General features: G+C 41.7%; 1 protein-coding gene across 2 annotated transcripts in view; it reads left to right on the top strand.

Moving 5' to 3' along the window:
- The window catches only part of PDE8A (phosphodiesterase 8A), a 413,353-nt gene that overhangs the window by 359,668 nt on the left and 30,119 nt on the right, over nt 1–23,566 (top strand). For both annotated transcript variants that reach the window (XM_089685705.1, XM_089685704.1), the window contains exons 13-14: nt 7,654–7,724; nt 19,500–19,664. In XM_089685705.1, coding sequence (XP_089541831.1) covers nt 7,654–7,724; nt 19,500–19,664 — 236 coding nt within the window. The remainder of the gene's footprint in view (nt 1–7,653; nt 7,725–19,499; nt 19,665–23,566) is intronic.

The following is a 23,566-nucleotide window of genomic DNA, read 5'->3' on the forward strand; positions in this document are numbered from 1 at the left end:
TGAACAGACATTACGATATGTAAAAAAAATGCACAAGCAGAAGACTAATACAATCTACTAAATCATAAAAATGGAATACATAGCTGATGCCTAACGTTTGGCTCATTCACACAAGGGGATGCAAATAAACATACATTTTGATGTAAGGAAGATAAGGATGTTTATAAAACTTATACAAACAACATTTGGAAATATTATATGTGAATCAAATTGCCCTATAGTAAAATATGAGCATCAAATCGTATCATATATTTTACTATAGGGCAATTTGATTATCATTTAATATTTACATATGGTGTTTGTACAAGTTTTATAAACATCCTTATCTTCCTTACATCAAAATTTATGTTTATTTTCATTCCTTTGTGTTTTGGGGAGCCAAACATTAGACATCTGCTATGCTATTTTAATGATATGGCTGATTTTAGTAGTTTTCCGTTGGTGCATTTTTTAAAATGTGTTTTACTTGTAATTAACCACTTCCCCGCCACTCTATAGTAGAACTACTGCTACAGGGCGGCAGGGCTGCGCAAAATCATGTGTGTGTGTGTGTATATATATATATATATATATATAATTTGCATTTCCTGGTAGAGGGTGCACACCCCACCCGAACCCCAATAGGCAACAACAGATGTCAATCACTGGGTCCCGGGTTTTTTAGTTTATAGCACAAAAAATAAAAATTGTACAGGTGATCAAAAACCACCAAAAGAAAGCTCTATTTGTGGGGAAAGAAGGACATAAATTTCATTTATGTACAGTGTTGCATGACCGCGCAATTGTAAGTTAAAATAAAGCAGCACTGTATCACAAAAAAATGGCCTGGTCAGGAAGGGAGGTAAATCCTCTGGAGAGCAAGTGGTGAACAAGTACTAACACTGTCAGTTTTAGCTTATGTTGCTTAACCACTTCCAGTCCGGGCACTTTCACCCCCTTCCTGTCCAGGCCAATTTTCAGCTTTCAGCGCTATCACACTTTGAATGACAATTGCGCGGTCATGCAACACTGTACCCATATGAATTTTTTAGCATTTTTTTTGAGACAGATAAAGCTTTATTTTGGTGGTATTTATTCACTACTGGGATTTTTATTTTTTTTGCTATGTAAATGAAAAAATTTGAAAAAAAGTGTTTTTCTTATATAATTTGGCAAATAAATAATATTTCATCATAAATCTTGGCCAAAATTTATTCCGCTATCTTTTTAAGAAAAAAAAATAACCCAAATTAGTTTAATACCAAAAATTATAATTTTTAAACATTTATTTTACGTTTTTATTTTTTATATTATTATTTATGTTTTTTTGTTTTTTTTTTTTACATACTGTCACCCTAGCAGTACAGTATCACCATAGTGACACTGTACTACTTGTGGGGGGTGATGATTTTTTTTTTTTTACACTGATTGCTTTTACACCCATGAAGGCTATAAAAGCAATCATTTCTCCTTCTCTCTGGCTGCATTCTTGCAGCCATTGAGAACTACTGTGTGAGCTGTGATTGGTCACAGCTTGTCACATGGTACAAGGCTGTTGTGAATAGCCTTGTACCATGTGACCTCTGTGATCATTTACAGATTTCACACAGAGTAAGTAATGATGTCAGAAGTGACATGTTGCTTACTACTCTGCATGTGATCACTGATTGGCCAATCAGTGATCACATGATCAGGACCTCGCAGAGAGGTCCCGTACGACGATCGGTGTTCCACTGTGTCTGGAGGACACAGCGGGCACTGGATCGCGGTGCTGCATGCTCCCAGGGAGCATGCACAAGCAGGGGGCGGGGAGGTCTTTTATAAATGGCCACCCGACCCTGCACTGCCACCGTCCGGCCATTTATATACAACGGACAGATGGGAGGTGGTTAAAGTGTAACTAAAAGAAAAACCTTTTATCATTTGGTAAAAGTTAGAGAAGGTTGGGGTTTTTTTAATGCCAACTTTGTACTTTTGGGGTGATTTCCCTTATCTTCCCGTCCCATAGGCAAAACAGGAAGTGAGAGGAAATCCCTCCAAAGTTAAAGAATCCTAGCGTGTCACCAGAACTAGTGCCCCCATTGGAAGATTTCTTCTCTAATACTGTTCTGGGGACAACCCAAAATGTGAGATCTTCTTTAACGTTCATTTTCAACAATAGCGGTAAAAAGGACAAATAGAAAGGGTGAATCTCCCTAATAGGGGCACAGACTGCAGTAAAAGCTGACAAGTGTTCTCTTCCTTCTCCACTCTATCCAAAACTTAAAAAAAAAAAAAAAAAAAGCTTTGCCTATAGTTACACTTTAAGTTCATATTTAGTATGTGTGGGAATGCTACATGTTACACTAATGCCCTGTGTTTATATTGGACTGCCCGGAAATTGCTGTCCAGTGTATGTTAATGTGAGACTGCCAAGTATCCCTGGCCATTATTTAAATCCTCTTGCTCCTTAGAGATGCTCTGGCTTTACAAAAGGGGAGGAGCCCCCAAAACACATTGCCATAGTTCCCCGAGTACCCGGAAGTCTAACTCACTCTGAGCTGTGAGGATACCCCTCCAGCATTCAGCAGAATCACATCCAGCAGAGATCCAGAGTGCAGTTCCTGTTTACACACAGCCCCGCTGCTGGCCATGGACGCCAGAGGCGTAACTAGAACCTTAAGGGCCCCAGTGCAAGAAACCGTGAAGGGTCCTCTGAACACCGGCCTGGGCTTTTCCCTCTGTGCTTGGGGCCCTTCCAACTAATCCCAGGATCCTTTATTCCCATTGCAGGGCTCTTTATTACAGCCCCGCAGCGAATACCCTTTACATGTTTTACAGTGGAACCTCTTCCTGCTGTCTTGGCTCCCCACGGTGGCGGAACACCAGGGTCCAGTTGCAAGTGCAACCTTGGCAACCATGGTAGTTCTGCCAGTGGTGTCAGTAGGACTGTTAATAATGTCAGTCAGTACGGCCATGGACTTTGTCAGTAATGTAGTGGACAGGGTCAGTAATTTTTATTTTTTTTTATTTTTATAGTATTTTTTACCATTTAATTGTATTGTTATTTTTTTTTTCTTCTTTTATTTGTATTATTCTTTATCATTTTTTTTAAAAAATTTTAGGAGCCCCATTAAGGGTTTGGGGAAATATCAGGGGTCTAAATAGACCTCTGATGTTTCACCTTTGAGACAGAGAAAGAAGATTGAGGACATAGTCCTCAATCTCCATGTCTGCAGACTCAGCTGCACAGAATGAATGGACAGGAATGTCTCTATATAGAGCTTCCTGTTCATTCTTGGTATCGATTACTTACTGTTTCCATTCAGAAAAAGAAGGGGTCCGGTAAATGTCATATTTACTGGACCCTTCCCTCGCTCTCCATCCTGAAAGCATCAGGATGCTTTTGGGATAAAGGATTTACATAAATAAAAGCTGATTATTGTAAGCACTCCTGTCAGTGGGAGATGGTTTGTCATATCCCTCTAACTGCTACATCTGCAGGAGAGCTTGTTCTGAAAGATAAAAGACTTACTGGCCAAATCCCCAGATGAAAATAAAAGAAAGTCTAAAAAAGAAAACAAATGCAGCCATCACATCAAAGAAAGTCCATATAAACAAATGAATAAAGTGTTAAATAAATGTCCATCCACCACCATATACAAGTGCTCTTGATTGTAGAAAAGACAATTTCACTTTAAACATGCCACCACTGTCTCCCAGTGAATTTTGAACTCACCAGAGATGTTGGCTGCCACTACAGCAGCATAAACGCCCATATAATCAAGCAGAAACGCATGTGTCTTGTCATAGATACCGATGAATATATGCCATTCTTTCTGCCCGGGCACTGATAAAAATAAAGCTTCCCAGGAGCAAAGAATATACTTCCAATAGTGTAGTATTTATTGTAAATTGAGTGAATAAATATGTAAAATCAAATAAAAAGCAACTAGAGAAATGCCAGCTTACATAAGTGGCCGCTGCCGACCCGGAATCGCGCAGTGGCATGATGTAAGCACTGAAAACTCCTCTCTTACGCGTTTCATCCAATCTGACATAATAATCTTATTATTTCATCATTTGTTTAGTGCTGCACTTTTCACTTTTACTTTCATTATGTTTATATACTGCTTATTTGTGCCAGCTGCCTTGTATTATTAGTCAGCGCGGGTATACTCTTTTTTATCTATATTACATCGAAGAAAGGTACTTGGGCAGTGTGACAGAAGAGGGGATTAGTGTGACAGGAGGAGGCAGTGCGGCAGGAGGGGGGGTAGTATAACAATAGGACACTTGTCACACTATAGTAGCTCAGGTGCTGGGCACTGTCTTTTCTGTTATACTCAAGAATCTGCTGTAGCAGAGAGTTAGAGAGGAAGGTTGCCAGGGCAGGGGGCATGTCCCTTAAATTACCTGGCGGTAGGAGCTGGATCCAGAGTGTGTGTGTGTGGGGGGTGTGGGGGGACACCTAGCACCAGGGTGGATTGGAGGGGAGGCATATAGGAGAAGAGATCCCTTCCATTTTTCTTTTGGCTCCTGCAGAGCAGGAGAAAAGCAGGGCTTCCAGCAGGAGAAAAATGGAGTGGATCAGTTCTTCTATATATCACCCCATTGCCCCTCCTATCCAGGTGTAGACAAACGCAGGGGCCCCCTGCAGTATGGGGCCGGGTAGCAATTGCAACCACTATAGTTACACCTCTGATGGAGGCAATGAGTTGACTACAATAAGCAAAGCAACTCATGTCTGGAAATGGCAGACAAGGAGACTAGGTTCAGACTAAGTCAGCAACCAGTGGTGCTGTAACCACTGGTTGCAGGAAAGAAGATTGCCCCATCAACACAGTCAGTGTTGATGGGGGAATCCTTCCCGTGCAGCTCTTCTTTTGCCAGGGGGCGCAGGGAGCCGTCCCTGCTGGAAGAACATAGTGATTATTGTTAGCGGCTGTATCTGCTGGCAATAATCACATGCAGAAATCCGAAATGCTGGTTGTACCCAAGTCGATCAATGCTACAATCAGCCTGCCCATTGATGGTTCGAATCTCAGCTGGGATTTGTACCATCTATAGCCGGTTTATGGCCAAGGCGAAATCATCTTAGGCTGCTCCACATTTTGCAGACGGTCTTGTTCCCCATCTGCTCAGGAAGGGCAACTATGTGGAGCAGGTCCAGGACGAAGTTGTCATCTATGTGGCTGCCGCCCTTGAGTAACTGATGGTGGAGATCCTCGACTGGTCAGCGATACCACCCATGACTACAAGACCCGCCTCACCCCTTCGACACTTACAGTTAGCTGTCAGCAATGAAGAGCTCAACAAGCTGCTCAGTGGCACCACCATCGCCTGAGTCTTACCCAGCTTCATTGTGAATGTATTATATAGTTTCTTAATAACTTAGACTGTTTTTCATAGTTGTTAGAGTAATGGAAAGCCATAGTTTTACTTTGAAGACAGAATAGTAGTACAGGGTAATGTCAGCAGCATTCCTTCTCCCAAATGATGGATGGGTTAGGGTGGTATATTAGCACTTAGATTTAAGAGAAAAAATAGACCTATGTTAAAGCAGAATTCCAGGCAGAAATAAAAAATATGAATTAGCACAGATTTGTATTAATTAGATACAATTAAATCTGTTTAAAATGCAAGCAGTGTAAGTACATTCATTTTATCGATTGTAACCTCCTGTTATCACACTTCACAAAAGTGCTCACACTTGAAAAAGGAATGGCAGTACTAGGAGCCAGTCAGCCTCCAGTCAGTTCACTCAGTGAGGCTGCTGGCAGGAGAAGAGAGCAGAGTGAGCATAGGGATGGCTCATCAGTGTGCTGTTGCTGCTTCATTGTTAAATCAGCAGTCTGGATGTTGTGCTGCAGGTTACATCATGGGCCTTCTGGCAGGGTGACTAGCTAACATAATTGCAATTGTTTTGGAAGCTAACAGAGTTCCCTCCTCTGTATTACAACTGTGTATTAAGCTGCTTGCAGGGGTTCAGCCGTAACTTATGCATTTGAGTATTATGGTACTCCCTATATAAAGCAGTAACCAGTGACTTACCTGATTCATTTGTAGCCTTTACATACAGTATGTGATGTGCCAACTTCTAACACTAGTCTCTGACTTGATTGGTGGCCAGTTAGCAGTTCGTCTATGTACAGTATGTAGCATTTGGAGTTGAGAACAGTTGATAATTTCTTTCACCAGTTACACTGCCTGTAACATGATCTGTGAATGGAGGAGAGAATACTGTGACGGATCAGACTCCATTCACAGATCGTGGTACGGGCAGTGGAATCTGTGAAAATGCTTTTCTGAATGGAAGAGAAGACAAGAGGGAGCTTGTTCTTATTATTATTATTACATTGAGTTTATATAGCGCCAAAGGGTTTGCTCAGCGCTGTACAATAGGGGGGACAATACATGAAACAGTACAACAAAAACAGACAGCGTAGGAGGGGTAAGAGGGCCCTACTCTTTCAAGCTTACAATCTAGGAGGGAGGGGGTAGTGGAACAATAGGAAGTGGCTGAGGGGAATGAAGTGGCTGAGGGGGATGAAGTGGTGGGAGGAATGAGGGAGAAAGGCCGTTAGGTGAGGGTGGGGTAGGCTTCCCTGAAAAGATGGGTTTTGAGGGAGCGCCTGAATGTGGGGAGGGAAGGCGACAGTCGGATGGATTGGGGCAGTGAGTTTCAGAGGATAGGGGAGGACCTGGAGAAGTCCTGCAGTCGTGCATGGGAGGAGGAGACCAGGGAGCAGGATAGAAGGAGGTCCTGTGAGGAGCGAAGGGTACGGGTAGGCCGGTACTTGGGGATCAGGTTGGTGAGGTAGTCAGGGGCAGTGTTATGAACGGCTTTGTAGGTCAGGATTAGAAGTTTAAATTTGATGCGTTGGGCAATCGGGAGCCAGTGGAGGGAGAGGCAGAGGGGGGTGGCAGAGGTGGAGCGGGTGGTGAGGTGGATGAGTCTGGCCGCTGAGTTCAGGATGGTCTGGAGCGGGGAGAGCCTGCACTTGGGTAGGCCAGTGAGAAGAGAGTTGCAGTAGTCAAGGCGTGAGATGATGAGGGAGTGTACAAGAAGTTTGGTGGTGTCTGGGGTGAGGAAGGCACGTATCTTGGCAATATTGCGGAGATGGAGCCTGCAGGTGTTTGTAAGTGATTTGACATGAGGGAGGAAGGAGAGGTTCGAGTCAAGAATGACGCCAAGGACTTTGGCTTGCGAGGCGGGAGTGATAGTGGTGTTGGTGGTGGTGATGGATAGGATGGGGGGGGGGGTGTGGGCAGGGGGAAAGACGAGGAGTTCGGTTTTGGGATTATATAGCTGCACTATATATGATTATTGAATCATATACAGTGCAGCTGAGCCCGGAGACGCAAAGCTGTTACCCCACAGCGCTGGAATTTCAGCAGTAGGAAGAGGACAAGATAGCCCTGCAGTGAAGATTTCTACAGAATCCAGCAGCCTGCACTTCGTGAGACATATTTCAGTACATGTAAGTAATATACCTAAAGCTGTTGTTTTAAGCCCCAGTACACCACACAGATCCACAGACATAGACCCACTACTACTACCTGCTTGATATATAAAAATGTCTTAGTCTAGGCAGCAGACAAACCACATCCATGACTCTGCCTTAGATATATAACCAGAAACTTTCCATGAATGTACGGACATTTTACTGAATCTTTCTTTCTGTATTTTAGGTAGTTCACAAAGGCGGCATTCTTCAATGGCTAGAATACATTCAATGACTATTGAAGCTCCTATTACCAAGGTACCTTGCTAACAAATATTATCTTCAGCATTACAGCATCGTTACTGACAACAGGGGACAGGAGTTGAAGGCTTCATGCACACCGGGGCTCTTTTAAACTTTTCTCTTACTTTTAATTTATTCCGGGCCATTGAAAAGAAAAACGCTCAAGTGCTAAAAACACCTAGCGTTACCATGTCTTTGTATGCATGTAAAGGCGCATCAGGTGCTTTTTCTGTCAAAATGCTCCTCTTGAACACACAAGTGATATGTTTTTTTTTTTTTCCTCTAACCTCCTGTAAATGCCTATAGTATGCATGGACACATAGGTTAACATGGAGGGGAGTTTAGAGGCAGGAAAAAAAAAAGCTAAAAAACGCTTGTAAATATAGCATGTTTTAAATCAAGTGTGCATGAGTCCTCTTGCAATTAAATGCTAAAATCATAATGTTCAAAATATTATAGCACGATCAATAAATGAGCAGCATAATAAAATGTATGCCTAGCCAAAACATATACAATTCACCTGCAGTGTTTTTTGTCTCTTTAGAAATGTTGTAGGTACAGAATAATAAAATCTTGTGAGCTCCTAACTTCCTTTGTGAGTTGACAACTCTGCCTCTGCTGCATTAAAATTCCACATAGTGTTGTCAGGGCTGCCCAGTTCTTTCTTTGAGCTACCAAACAGTGGCGAGGGAGAACTTGGCAGCCCTGACAACATTGGCTGGGATTTAACTGCAGCAAAGGAAGAGATGTCAGCGCACTACAAGATGTTCAGTGCTCACTGGATTTTTAGCAGATCAGCAGGTATTCTCTGTACTCGCAGCATTTTTAAAGAGATAAAACATGAGGATATGTGCATGTATTACAGAGATGCACTGTATACATTTTTATATTTTGCCCTGACATACACTTTAAAATTATAATTAACATATGTTTAAGTGAACGTGTGCTAAATAAACATTTAAAAATGGCTATTTAATGTAGTTTATAGATCAGGAGACAATAAAAATAAATTGAATACAGCCATTGTTATTAAAGAGCTCCCCAAAAGGAAGAGCCTGGGCCCCGATGGGTTTACTAATGTCTACTATCAGAAATTCCTGACATTACTTTCCACCTTTATGTGCACCTATTTTAACGCTTTAGCCATGGGCACCTTCATACCCAGAGAGGCCTTGTTGGCCCATATTGCTTTCCTACCTAGGTCATTCTTTTGAGCCTTAACAGTCTTTATGTGCTGTGTCTGGAATAACAAACAACCATGTTTGGCTTTCTCCATTTTGAAAAATACTAAATGTCTGGGTGTGCATTCCAGACATACGCTGATATTAAGAAGCTACTGCCCTCCAAGGGATTCTACACTGGGTCCCTTTGGAGAAGTTTCTAGCTGGGCAAAATTTGACTCATGCCCCATTGCTCAGTCATGTTCATAGGGAGCTTGCTGATCCTGTGTCCCCTACCATGACCCAAACTCAACAGTTTTGGGATTTGGTAAACTGTCTCCGCCAGTCTCCCTTGCACCGCTTGGGGGCTTCCCTTGGTTAACTCCCAGAGAGAGCCTCTCCTTTTTCCAGATGTAGGCTGTGGATGGGAAGACAAGATGTGTCAGGTTCTTCCAGGAGGGTAGCCTACTCTCCTTGGACATTCTAAATGAACAATACTGGCAATTTTTCATAGATGTCTGGCGTTATAGACAACTTCTTCACTTTGTTCACAGCTTAATGCCTAAAATCTGCCCGCCATCCATGCTTACATCCTTTGAGAAGTTGTATGTTACAGGTGATCCGGTCCTTTACATATAACTTCAATTGGAGATGATCGCCAAGACTCCCTTGGGAGTGGAAGAGAGACTTGCACCATGATTTCTCTAAGACTCAACTTGAGCACTTATACAGATTGACTCACTTCAACTCCGTTGATACGAATATGCAAGAGAATAGCTATAAACTGCTCCCATCCTGAGTTCCCTCTAAGCTGGCGGTGATCTAACTCTGTCTGATTGGTGCCTGCTGGAAGGATTATGGTCAGCGTGCTACCTTTTTGCACATTTAGTGAGAATACCCCAAGCTACGCCCTTTCTGGATGGACATTAGAGCCCAGATCAGAGTAATCCTGGACATAGATTTCCCAGACTCCCCAATGCACTTTCTGCTCTATGTCCCATCTATCCCTCTTAGCCATTATAAGAAATTTTGCCAGAACTCCTAAATGCTGCATGGCATTTGATTACGATTTATTGGAGGAAAGCACAGGTTCCTAGACGCTTGGTCTGGGTACAGCTGGTGATGGATATAATGGAAGTGGGGGAATGGATAGATGTAACGACAAATATGACCAGTTCTACTGTATCTGGGCTACATGGATATATCAGGTGTCCCCTTTGCATGTGCCCCCACTCCTTCCACAAGGAGTTGACCATGATGACCGATAGCTGTTACGTAGGCCTTACTGCAACAGATTCTCGCTTTTGGAAGAGATTACTTTTGCAACATAGCCTGCTGATTGCAGTATTCGATCTGCATCCTATTTGTACTGGTTTTCGTTTCTGTTTGTATTTTTTTTGTATATTCTATCTACTTTACTTGTAAATTCAGCAAGCAGATGGCTGGAACCATGCCACATGAAAAATTTATATTTGGAGCTACAACTGAGACTGGATAGTACATCTGGCTCCCCCGAGAATCCTCCCCTATTGTAGCCCTATGACTCTGTGGTGGGGGTTCCCTCCTAGTATGTCCCAAACAATGTTGGCCATATGGTACATTCTCATTTGTTTTGCAGAACTGCTCATATTTGTGGTACCTAGCTTGCTTTTATACAACATATAGCATACAAATCTTCTTTTTTTTTTTTCTTCATTTTTTTACATCAGTCTAATGTGCTTTTGCTGTACATGCTCAAAATTGTTGGGGCTTGGCTCAGTGTTGGCCCCATGCTCCTTTTAATTGCTTGTTGGTATTTTGTATGTCTGTGACCAATGACAGCTGTGAAATGTTTGAAGCACTTTATTTTGTACTTTTTGGTGCTTATGCATACATATAGAAAATGTTTTTATAAAGATTATATTTAAAAAAATTGCCTACAGCTGTGGCACGTTGACATGGGCGGCCAAGAGGGGTGTTAAAAGCAGGCGCCGTGGTATTACCACCCCTCAACCACCACCTATAGAAGGACTGCAGCTGCTCAGGGCTGTACACAAGCTTCAACTCGTGTCTGCGCCAAAATGGAACACACATTGCATTCAGTAGATGGTACCACCATTGAATGAGAACCATTTTTTAGTGTATAGGGCTATGCCGCAATTGGTTTTCAGAGATGTGTGATAGGAGGTGAGGGGGCAATATATCATCTCCTCACAGCTGGTCAAAAGGCCTTTTAAAAGCGATCCACTGCAGATTGCTTTTCAGAGGGGTGTCAAGGGCTGCCGCTCATATAAATGGGCCATTAATGAATTAGTATGGGGTACAAAGGGTCCTCTATAATGGCGATGGAGAGTGACATCTGTGTGTATGTATGTATGTGTGTGTGTGTGTGTGTATATATATATATATATATATATATACATACACACATACAGTGGTATCTCGGTTTGCGAACGCTTCGGTTAACGTAATTTTTGGTTTACAAATGAAAATCCATTGGAAGTAATGCCTTGGTACGCAAATTTTTTTTGGAATACGAAGCAAGCTTCCCCAGGATGCATTGCGCCTGGGAGGTTTATAGCACCGCCCCCGTGCATGCTGGAGTCTGTGGGTAGCACGTACCGTCGAGTGTGGAGATGTTTTTCAATGCATTCCTATGGGAAACCGGGTTTCTGTTTACTAATTCTTTGCCTTTTTTTTCTCAGAGAATAGGTGCAGGTACTCCCCCCTTGTTTCCACCCTCTACCCACCTCTGGGCACTGTATCTTGGTTCCACCCCCTACCCACTTGCAAGTAATTTGTATGGAATTTGTTAATGATAACAAGAAAAGCAGTAAAATACATTCCCTTCAGCCAGCAGAAATAGATCCCCCAACCAGGAACAACAGATGCCCCACAACAAAGTACCCCCTCAGAAACAATAGATATTCCTGCAGCCAGCTACAGTAGATCCTTCCCAGTAACAAATGACTCTCCAGCAATAGTAGACCTATACGCAACAATAGATCCCCCCAGGGAAAATTGATCCCCCAGCAGCCATCATCAGTAGATCCTGTAGCATGCCCCAGCACCCCTTGCCATTTAGTGCTAGATATGCCGGAACTGTGTGTGTGTGTATATATATATATATATATATATATATACACACAGTGGGGCAAAAAAGTATTTAGTCAGCCACCAATTGTGCAAGTTCTGCCACTTAAAAAGATGAGAGAAGCCTGTAATTGGCATCATAGGTAAACCTCAACTATGAGAGACAAAATGAGAAAAAAAATCCAGACAATCACATTGGCTGATTTGGAAAGAATTTATTTGCAAATTATGGTGGAAAATAAGTATATGGCCATCTACAAACAAGCAAGATTTCTGGCTCTCACAGACCTGTACCTTCTTCTTTAAGAGGCTTCTCTGTCCTGCACTCATTACCTGTATCAATGGCACCTGTTTGAACTTGTTATCAGTATAAAAGACACCTGTCCACAACCTCAAACAGTCACACTCCAAACTCCACTATGATGAAGACTAAAGAGCTGTCGAAAGACACCAGAAACAAAATTGTAGACCTGGGAAGACTGAATCTGCAATAGGCAAGCAGCTTGGTGTGAACAAATCAACTGTGGGAGCAATAATTAGAAAATGGAAGACATACAAGACCACTGATAATCTCCCTCGATCTGGGGCTCCACGCAAGATCTCACCCCGTGGGGTCAAAATGATCACAAGAACGGTAAGCAAAAATCCCAGGACCACACGGGGGGACCTAGTGAATGACCTGCAGAGAGCTGGGACCAACGTAACAAAGGCTACCATCAGTAACACGCTACGCCGCCAGGGACTCAGATCCTGCAGTGCCAGACGTGTCCCCCTGCTTGAGCCAGCACATGTCCAGGCCCGTCTGAAGTTTGCTAGAGAGCATTTGGATGATCCAGAAGAGGATTAGGAGAATGTCATATGGTCAGATGAAACCAAAATAGAACTGTTTGGTAGAAACACAACTCGTCGTGTTTGGAGGAGAGAGAATGCTGAGTTGCATCCAAAGAACACCATACCTACTGTGAAGCATGGGGGTGGCAACATCATGCTTTGGGGCTGTTTCTCCGCAAAGGGACCAGGACGACTGCTCCATGTACAGGACAGAATGAATGGGGCCATGTATCGTGAGATTTTGAGTGCAAACCTCCTTCCATCAGCAAGGGCATTGAAGATGAAACGTGGCTGGGTCTTCCAACATGACAATGATCCCAAACATACCGCCCGGGCAACGAAGGAGTGGCTTCGTAAGAAGCATTTCAAGGTCCTGGAATGGCCTAGCCAGTCTCCAGATCTCAACCCCATAGAAAACCTTTGGAGGGAGTTGAAAGTCCGTGTTGCCTAGCGACAGCCCCAAAACATCACTGCTCTAGAGGAGATCTGCATGGAGGAATGGGCCAACATACCAGCAACAGTGTGTGCCAACCTTGTGAAGACTTCCAGGAAACGTTTGACCTCTGTCATTGCCAACAAAGGATATATACTGTAACAAAGTATTGAGATGAACTTTTCATATTGACCAAATACTTATTTTCTACCATAATTTGAAAATATATTCTTTCCAAATCAGCCAATGTGATTGTCTGGATTGTTTTTCTCATTTTGTCTCTCATAGTTGACGTCTACCTATGATGCCAATTACAGGCCTCTCATCTTTTTAAGTGGGAGAACTTGCACAATTGGTGGCTGACTAAATACTTTTTTGCCCCACTGTATATGAAATTCAATTATGTCTTTGCTTTTTCAATGGACTTTGAGCTATTTACATCCGTTAGGTCATGTCGTAGTTTTGCCAATAAGAATGAACCCTAATTCAAATGGTAATAATAAGGCAAAGGGATAAAAGAAAAAATAGAAGGGAAGATTTGTATCTCCAAAAGGTGGTAGCCATATCTACTTAGGCCACCTCTGAGTTACCATATGAATGAGGAAAAATCCCAAGTTAAACTGAATTATTGATCCTAGCACGACAGTGAAGCAGTGTTAATCACATGAGTATGCATCATAATGCTGTTATTCCTAAAGCATTTGGTACAATAAAACTGGATTCATCTTTGTATTAGTTGCTTAAAAAAAGAAAAGAATTTGTTTCTGCAGCGATTTGCGGTCCATCCTCTGCTGAGTGAAATGTGTACATGTCCATCCCATGCCCCCTGGTGGTTATATGTTTGTATCCTGCATCCTGCTGTTCTGTTACTTGGCATGCCAAGAAAATCTCAATCACTGCAGCCATTCATTATGGGCTCCTGCAGGATGAATCCAATATGTGTGTTGATGAAAAAGGAGCTGTAAAAAAGCAGACACTTGAAATGGTTTAGAGAATCCTACAGTTTTGGAGTTTTTTTTTTTGCGAGTGGTTAATGCCTGAAAATTCAGAATGTTCTATGACTGGTCCTGATCCCACTGCTTGATATGATATATAATCCTGATTATACTGAAACTGAGCTATTTTTATTTTGGTTCTTATGCCATGACATGAAATGTTTTATTTTGTAGATGCATTGAGGTCTAGAATAGCATTTTGGTAATTTCATTTTGGACAAAGTTCTTAGACGAACACAACGATTTACTTCTCAGTTACATTCTGAAGTTTAGATTTTCATCATTAAATGCCCCAGGGAGCTCCAAGGATGCACCAGCAGATATGTGAATGGGCCTATAAGTCATACTACTAGTTTAATAGGTTTACTACCAGGACACATTCACTTGACAAAACAGTGTTTAGTATAGTCTATAAGAGGGGTCTCCAAACTTTTCAATCAAAGGGCCAGTATACTGTTCTTCAGACTTTTGGGGGGCCGGATTGTGGCCAGTGGAGGTAAAAAATGTCCCAGGCCCAGCATCAGTGAGACTAAACATGGTCTCAGGGTGATGGTCAGTAGGAGGAGTAGTAGTGCCCCATCATTGGTATTAGTGGAATAAATAGTATCTATCAATGGTATCGGGGGAAGAAAAATTTGCTTTCAGTGGGAGGAATAGTGCCCCATCATTGATACTAGTAGAAGGAATAGTGCCCATTCATTAGTGTCAGTGGAAGGAGTTATGCCTCATGTTGGTGTCAGTAGGAGGAACAGTGGCTCATATCATTGGGAGTAATAGTGCCCCAAGGGCCAGATGAAGGCTAGCAAGGGGCCGCGTTCGGCCCTCGGGCCACAGTTTAGAGACCACTGGTCTATAGCATAGTATAAAATATAGTATATTACAGTGATTTCATTATAGGCACACAATATAAGATAGCTAGAGCTGTGTGACTAGTTATTGTATTCTTGTATCTCCACCAAAGATTGCAACAACATTGTATTTAAATTGATTGTAAAGGCTGAAGGTTTTTTCTATGCATGAAGGTAAAAAACTAAAGTATGAAGCTCCCCCCTCAGCCCCCCTAATACTCACATGAGTCCAATCTTGTTCCAGCATTGTGCATGAGAGCAGTGGCCATCCCCGCTCTCTCCTTCCTCTTTGGCTGAGACACAGCAGCAGGAACCTTTGACTCCCGCTGCTGTTATTCACAGCCACAGAGGTGGCTCGTGAGTGAGAATGCACGAGTGCCCTCAGCAAGAAGCTTGCTCTGGGAGTGAGCATGCACGATTGCCCTCAGAGCAAGCAGCTTGTTCTGGGGGTACTCAGCAGAGGGGAGGAGCCAGGAGCATTGGCAGAGGACCCGAGAAGAGGAGGATCGGGGCTGCTCTGTTAAAAGAAACATAGCACAGAACAGGTAAGTATGATATGTTTGTTATTTAAAAAAAAATATCCAAACTTTTAGTATCACTTTAAGGCCCCTTTCACATGGGCGCTCTGATCAGATCCATCTGTCAGAAGATCTGAATGGAAGCTCCATGGAATGATGTAAATGGACATGCATTCATTTACATCCAATTACCTCTGAGTCTGGCTGTGGAGACTGTCTGTCTGTCTATGAAGAAGGTCAGTGTTCTTTTCTGATCTAAATGTGATGGATCAGAGGTAAAAGGAGGCACATATATTTACACCACCTGCCCATAGACCTTACTTAGAACCTTTAAGCTCCAGGAGGTAGGTACTCAATAGACATGGATGAACAAATCTGCAGTGATGGCTATTGTATACCCAACACTGCCTGCATCTAGTTGCGACTGCCTGTTCATCCAAGAATTTACTGAATCATTTTTTACTGATAATTTTTAAGTTTCCTGGAGTTGGACTTTCAGTGAAGTAACCCAAGGCGGCCAATCAGATTTCACTCTTCTAAAGCCAGACTAGTATTATTATTACAGGTATTTACTGTTTGCACTGCCATAACTTTAAGCTAGGGGCACTCAACCTTTTGAATAGTGAGGGGCACTTAAGCGATTTGTTAACCGGTCATGGGCCACAATGAAATGAAATAGTTCAGAATTTAAAATTTTTTTATTTTTCATAGCATAATGAACATTTTCTCCCTGCAGCCGGAGGAGAGGATGAGAAGCCGGCTTTCCAAGGTTAAAGGAAGAAAATGGAGAGGATCAGTTCCTGTATATGCCACTCCTGTCCACGTGTAAAATAGAAGGGCTCCCTGGAGCATGGGTTGGAGTCGCCATTGCAACTCCTGACCAGTGGTTGGGGGGTGTGGTATAAATGCATCTCAACTATGGGGTTTTACTTCCCCCAAACCGCAAATGTAAACAAGCCATTACTGTCCTGAGCCCTCTATAAGGCTACTTTCACACTGATGTGCTTTGGTTTATCCATTCCACAGGTGCAGCACAGTGCAAGGTCAGTGTATCAAACATTACATACACTTTGCTTTGGCAATAGGCATATTAACATCTACAAAACGGGTTAACAACTCTTAGGCTGCTCTCACACTGATTCCCGGGTGCAGCACAGTGCACCTGTGGCTTTCCTGAGGGTTAACCCTTTGAGGACCATAAGATTTTGGAACGCCAAAAGAATCAAATTTTTTGTTTTTAAAGTTCGTACACTTCAGTTGCTGTAACTAAGCCATTTCATGAAATAATTGGCAAAAAGCTAGATCCATTACAAAGTGTATGTAATGTTTGATACACTGACCTTCTTTTCCTCTTCCAGCTTCTGCTGGCATGGCTCTCAGCTTCTAGGCTGCTAGAAAGGTCCCAGATGCAGTGCACTTGGTATCATTCTGCCTGAGACAGGATCTGGCTATACAGAGGAAGCATCAATTTATGCAGCTCCTGCTGTCTCCTCTGCTACCGGTGCTAGCTCAATGCACTCCATTGCTTTGGGATGGCGACTCGGCAAGCCCAAACCATAATAAATGGGTTACCGACCCCGTTATGTTTCCCTGGCCTCAGGTCGAGGGTCACATCAGAGGCTCCAAGGACCACATGTGGCCTGCGGGCTGAGCACCCTGCTTTAAGCAGTGCTTTATGTACTATTCATTCATGTCAGTCTCTGCTCTCAAGTAGCTTACAATCTAGGGTCCCTATCTTGCATACATACACACACATACATAATAGGGACATTTTTATCTTTATGACAGGCAAGAGGTAATTAACCTACCAGCATGTCATTTCAGTGTGGGAGGAATCTAAAGAACCCAGAGGAAACTCCCACTAGAACAAGGAGATCATATAAGCTCTAGGCAGCGTTCAAACCAAGGAATCCTGTGATGTAAGACATATTTGTTAACCACCGAGCCACTGGGCTCCCCAAGTACAGGCTGGAGTCTGGTTGCTTTGGGTTACTGTACTCAAGAATAATAAAGTACACATTAGCTCCAAATGTTTGGTAATTTCATAAAAGATAAAAGTATGCACTACACTTGCGTCTGACTTTTCTCGAATGTATTCTATTTCTACATTACCATCTATCTTTTAGGGCAAGAACATATCCTTGGACTTGTGTTAAAATTCAGGCTTGTCCCTTGTGACTTTCTGATCTATACCCTTGGGCTTGTTTAACAATGTGCCCTTATAATATGTCTTCATTGCAAATCTGTTGCTAAGAGTGAACAATTACAATCGTCATTTCAATTCCAGAAATTAAAAGGAAAAAGAGTTAACAATTTGAACACTTATAAATATAGATCTCTTTGGCTTTCTGTTTCACACAATGTCATAGTCTGTTCTTTTATTCATTAAATCAGGATTTTCTAGATGCAGTATTTAGGTTGAGGCATTGCAAATGGGCAAAAGGGTAAACAGTAATGTTAAAGTAGAACTCTAGGAATTGCAGTACTTTGAAAAATCTGCTGCCTCAAAGGGGTTAAAGTGATACTCAGCTTACCTGTAGTTCTGCATTCTCTTCAGAACACATACTTATCAACACAGCAAATCCAGCATTGTTCTGCTGTAATCTGCTGCTCAGGTGACATACACTGGGTCCAGCATTGCCATCTTGGTCCCCTTCAACTGGCTACCTCTTCTGGGTGCAAGCAATCAGCCATTAATGATGGGCTGGGCTCACCCTATGTGTGCACCAATCATATAGCCCTGTGTAAGAGTATCCCAGGAAGCTGCAGGATGTCATTCTGGCCTAGACCAGAAAGATGGCAGGACGAGGCTAAAGAAATTTATAAACTTAAAAAGCAATTCTTCCTGGGGTGCAGTGGATTGGGGGGTGTTTAGAAGGAACTAACCCCCTTTTGGGAATTAAAGCAGTAGTAAAGTCAAAAGTTCAAATTTACCATACAGGTAAGTTTATAAAAGTAGCGTAACTCAGAGAGCGCCTTGCCGCGATGATGACTCCCATACGCATGCGCAGGAATTACATCATCGCAGCCCCACCATTAAAACAGGGCGAAGATGGAAGGGTCAGGGCAGTAACAGCATACCGCTGGAGAGCTCTGTTTGTAAGTTAAGTCTGTCATAATGTGCTAGTATGCGGTACCCGCTGGGTACCATTGTAATTTTTTTTTTTTGCATTTGCTGCCACTTAAAGTTCTGCTTTAAGTCCAACAAAGTGTATGCCCGCTGTTTTTTATTTACTATTTACATTAATACTGAGCAGCAGGAGTACATCTATCAGTATACTCAAGGTGCTCCGCATCCAGTCTACCCTCCGCTGCCCTCAGTTGTGCATTCGCAGAATACTTTGAATTGTTTTATTGAGTTTGCATAATACAAAGTCTTACATGATTGGGCAAGAGGAGAGGAGGGGCAGACAAAGTGGCTGCAAACAAGTCTGCAACTGCTGTATCAGGGACCTGAAGGTCCAATGTCTTAGCACTGGAAGTATAGCAATAGCTCTACACCCAGCGCTTGGTAAAAATGTAAATAGTAAATAAAAGAGATAAGCCTATGAAGTGGCATACACCTCTATGGACTTAAACCTGCATAGGGCAGTACATTTTTAAAAGAGATATAATTCCTGGAGTTCCACTTTAAATGGCTTTGGGTCCTGTTGTGGGACATGTGCCATTTATTGCTAGAAGGCTTGGGAGGGCCCCAGTCCTTTAGCAGGGTCAAGGCCTCTCTTTTAAGTATCAGTACATGTTATAAATAAAAGTATATTCCACTTTATTCTGTACAAGTAGAAACAATGCTAAGGAAACAAGGATAGTTTCATGTGTATTCATCTCCAAATAAAAATATTTTTAAGTTGTATGACACAATAATTGCATAATCTGTACTTAATGTGTAATTTTCTAAGTAACAATTTGAAATATTTTCACATTTTCTATTAGGTAATAAATATCATCAATGCTGCGCAGGAAAACAGCCCAATGCCAGTGGCAGAAGCTTTGGACCGAGTCCTAGAGATATTAAGAACAACAGAACTGTATTCTCCGCAGCTTGGAACCAAGGATGAAGATCCTCACACCAATGACTTGGTTGGAGGCCTGATGACAGTAAGTCAGCTCCCATATCTTGCAACAGAAGATGTCTTTTTAATTAACAAGTTCTCAACCATCAGCCTAATGCAGGCCATAGACGGGGAGAAAAACAGCCGATTTTTCTTTTAAAAAACGAAAAATCTGTCATTCAAGCGGCCGACGTTACCATCAATGGTAAAAAAAAATCGGCCGATTTTCATCCCGTGTACAGCCGGCAAAAAGTGTCCCTGCAGAGAGCTCTGCTATTTCTTTGACAGTTCTTTGACATTTGCAGCGGTTGCAACAATGTATCTATTTGTATCCATTTAGGATACAGATGTTTTCATTCGGAAACAAATAGATACAATGTTGCAACCGCTGTAAATGTCAAAGAACTGTCAAAGAAATAGCGGAGCTCTCTGCAGGGACACTTTTTGCCGTACTGGAATTCCTCTTATTTTTCATCCTTCTTCTTCTTCTTCTTCTTCATCATCATCCTCTTCTTCTTCTGCTTCTTCATCATCATCCTCTTCTTCTTCTTCATCATCCTCATCATCATCCTCTTCTTCTTCTTCATCATCTTCTTCTTCTTCATCATCATCCTCTTCTTCTTCTTCTTCTTCTTCATCATCATCCACTTCTTCTTCATCATCATCATCCTCTTCTTCTTCTTCTTCTTCATCTTCTTCTTCTTCATCATCTTCTTCTTCTTCATCATCATCCTTTTCTTCTTCATCATCATCTTCTTCTTCTTCTTCTTCATCATCATCATCCTCTTCTTCTTCATCATCATCCTCTTCTTCATCATCATCATCCTCTTCTTCTTCCTCTTCTTCTTTTTCTTCTTTTTGTTTTCCTCTTGCAGGTCACTGCTCATGCGCAGATTTTTTATCGGTAAAAAATCGGCCGATTTGCCCATCATTGCCGCAAAAATCGGCCGATCGGCAAAATCGGCCGATTTTTTTTCCAACTTTACCGAAAAAAAAAATCTGCCAAAATACCGAAAAACGGCCGAACAAATAGCCCACTAACGATCCGAAAATCGGCCGATTTTATTTTCGGCCGAAAAATCGGCCGATTTTCGACCCATCTATGGCCTGCATTAGTCAATAAAGAGTACTTATTGCACCAATAACCCATCATTTATTATATTGGAGGAGTGAATCCTAATTGCGTGCTATCAGTTCTGCATTGAAAAACTGGACTAAAGAGCAAACCTGCTTTTTGAATATGGCCAAATATCATCCAGTAGTGCCAAAGTGTTATGAGTATTTTATGACTGCAAACTGCAGTCTGCTATCTAGGGCTGCAACTAACGATTATTTCCATGATCAGTTCATTGGCCAATTATTGTTTCGATTAACCGATTAAAAAACCTCAAAAAAAAAGTTTGGTGTATAATGTAGTTAATATGTAAAGTTAAAAAAGACAATTTATTCTTCAATATCTATATGCAGTGGTAAATATAAAATAATCAGCTACAGTATATGATTAGGGAGCAAATGATCTAATCTGCTCTGCTCTTTTATTCAAAGAAAGAAAAACATTTAAAAAGACATAAAATACAGTTTTGCAGATTTTCAGACAGGATTGTAACATTTTATTATGCATGACAAACTCCCTTGTCATAGGAAGGTAGCTTGATACAAGCTACTTGCACCTGCTGTCACTTATGATGGCCATACATAAATTAATCTTTTGTTCAAAAATTTTAGTTGTAAGAACATTCGTTCAATTTTCTAATCGTTAGTGGGGTCAAATCAACGTTCGTTTTCTACCACAGCGATGGAAACATTCGAAGGAGCAGAATAAAAAACTTTTGTCGATTGAACACATTTTGCGGACAGTGTATGTGGTTCGAATTCAGAAAGTACATTTATTTTAAAATTGAATGTTAAAAGCAAGTGGAATATTTGAACGACATTCGTCCATTTATCTAATGTACAAAGAAGATTCGTATGGATATTCTTGTCCGAAAATCAATACTTGTATGGCCAGCATAAGATATTTAGTAGTAGCAGCAGCATGCTTTTTTTTTTATTGCCTGTCATGATGGGGTTAAAAAACAAAAACTGGCCCATTATAGTCCTAAAACAGCAGGTAATCACTACTATAAGGGGTTAATTTCTACTGTGTAACAGAGAAAGTAACAATAATCTATATATATATATATATATATATATATAGACAACTATACCCAGAAGTAGGATATACAGGGTACTTTAACTGACAGATATGAAGGGTGGCGGGGGGGGGGGGGGGATATAAATCTTTTATGTTAAAGTACTACTAAAGGCTGAGACTTTTCTGCATAAATATAATTATTTTAAAATGATACACAATACTGGTAAACTTTAAACGTTTAAGTCCTTAAAGTGATTGTAAACATTTTTTTAAAAAAGCTTGTCATACTTGTCATACCTGCTCTGCGTAATGGTTTTTCACAGGGCAGCCCAAATTCTCCTGTTCTGGGGTCCCCCACCAGAACTTCTGGCTCCTCCTGCCTTCAGAGTAATTCTTTAGTATGCGGCAAATTATAGTATAAAGTGCCCCTATAGCAAGGCAAAAAAAAAAAACCTCTGCCTTTTAAAATCACTTTAGATCACTTCCTTCTGCCCAGGATTACATGTCCCATGAGACACTTACTGACATGTATGAATGGTGTACTGAGCTGTATGTGCACTTTATTTTCTGATATGTAAACAGATAATGCATTCTGTATGCATGCCAACTAATCAGCTGACCAAATAATTGATTATGAAAATAGTTGATTAGTTGTTTCAACTCTACCACTATCACCAAGCTCTAAAATGTGACATTTCTGAGTGACTGAAGATATGCAGAAGTGTCAAGACAACATAGTGACCATTTACAGTGTATCTATACTCAAAACCTTTTTATTTATTTTTGTATAGAACAGGGAAAAGCTTAGAACCCCTGTTCGGTTTTATTGGGGCTCTGTTAACAACCGTTTACTAGACTGGGAAATGAGGTAAAATCTGCACCAGGAAAGACAACAATAAGAACATCAGTTCTAGCCTTCCCCTACTTAATAAAAAAAAATGTTAACTTCTCTCTGTGTTGTTGATAGGCCTCTTTCACACAGGCCCACCTAATGTATAAAATACAGCCGGAGAAGGCTGTTCACATGCTGCGACTGTGATGCTTTATGTCGCATAGGCAAATATAACATGACATGCGGAGATGACAGGCAGCACTGCCTGTCTTACTCGGTCATTCAAGTCAAAGGGGCCATGCCACAAACATGAGCCAAACGCTTTGTACCTACATTGTGATCTTGCCACCTCCTGAGCACCTGACAGTGGCTGCTTAGTTGCACTCTGAAAAGCAATCCATCATGGATTGCTTTTCAGAGCATGGGCTAGTTTAAACCTAACCTTACAGAGACTAAAGCCGGCCATAGATGGCTCAAATGCCAGCCAGTTCAGCAGTGACCAGCCGAGATTCAAACCATTTATGGGCAGGGTGATGGAACGACTTGGGTACAACCAGAATGTTGGAGTTTTACATGTGATTATTTGCCAGTGGCTAAATCTGCTAGCAGTAATCACTGTGTTCTCCTGGCAGAACTGGCTCTGTGCACTCCCTGCTGGGAGAACACAATAGCTCTGCCGGAGGGATTCCCACATCAACACTGACTGTGCTGATGGGGGGAATCAAGAGGTTTTCTTTCTTGCAACCTGTGGTTGCAGGAAAGAAAATCACATCATCTATGGGCCTGCTTTACCCTCATACCATAAGGAAGTGAAGGAGCCTCTCCAATGGAGCCTCCATCAACAGTATAATCTGACAGTGGTTTTAACCCTTCCCTACTCTATACAAATTGCTCTATAGCAATCCAAAATACTTTATAATTTGCTCTATAGATACACTTTAAGCTCTCGTCACAATTTTTATAGAGCATCCTGGGATTTCAG

The sequence above is a fragment of the Staurois parvus genome, unplaced genomic scaffold, assembly GCF_062004578.1.
Source record: "Staurois parvus isolate SC_StPar_1 unplaced genomic scaffold, SC_StPar_1.0 ptg000381l, whole genome shotgun sequence".
Taxonomy (NCBI): domain Eukaryota; kingdom Metazoa; phylum Chordata; class Amphibia; order Anura; family Ranidae; genus Staurois; species Staurois parvus.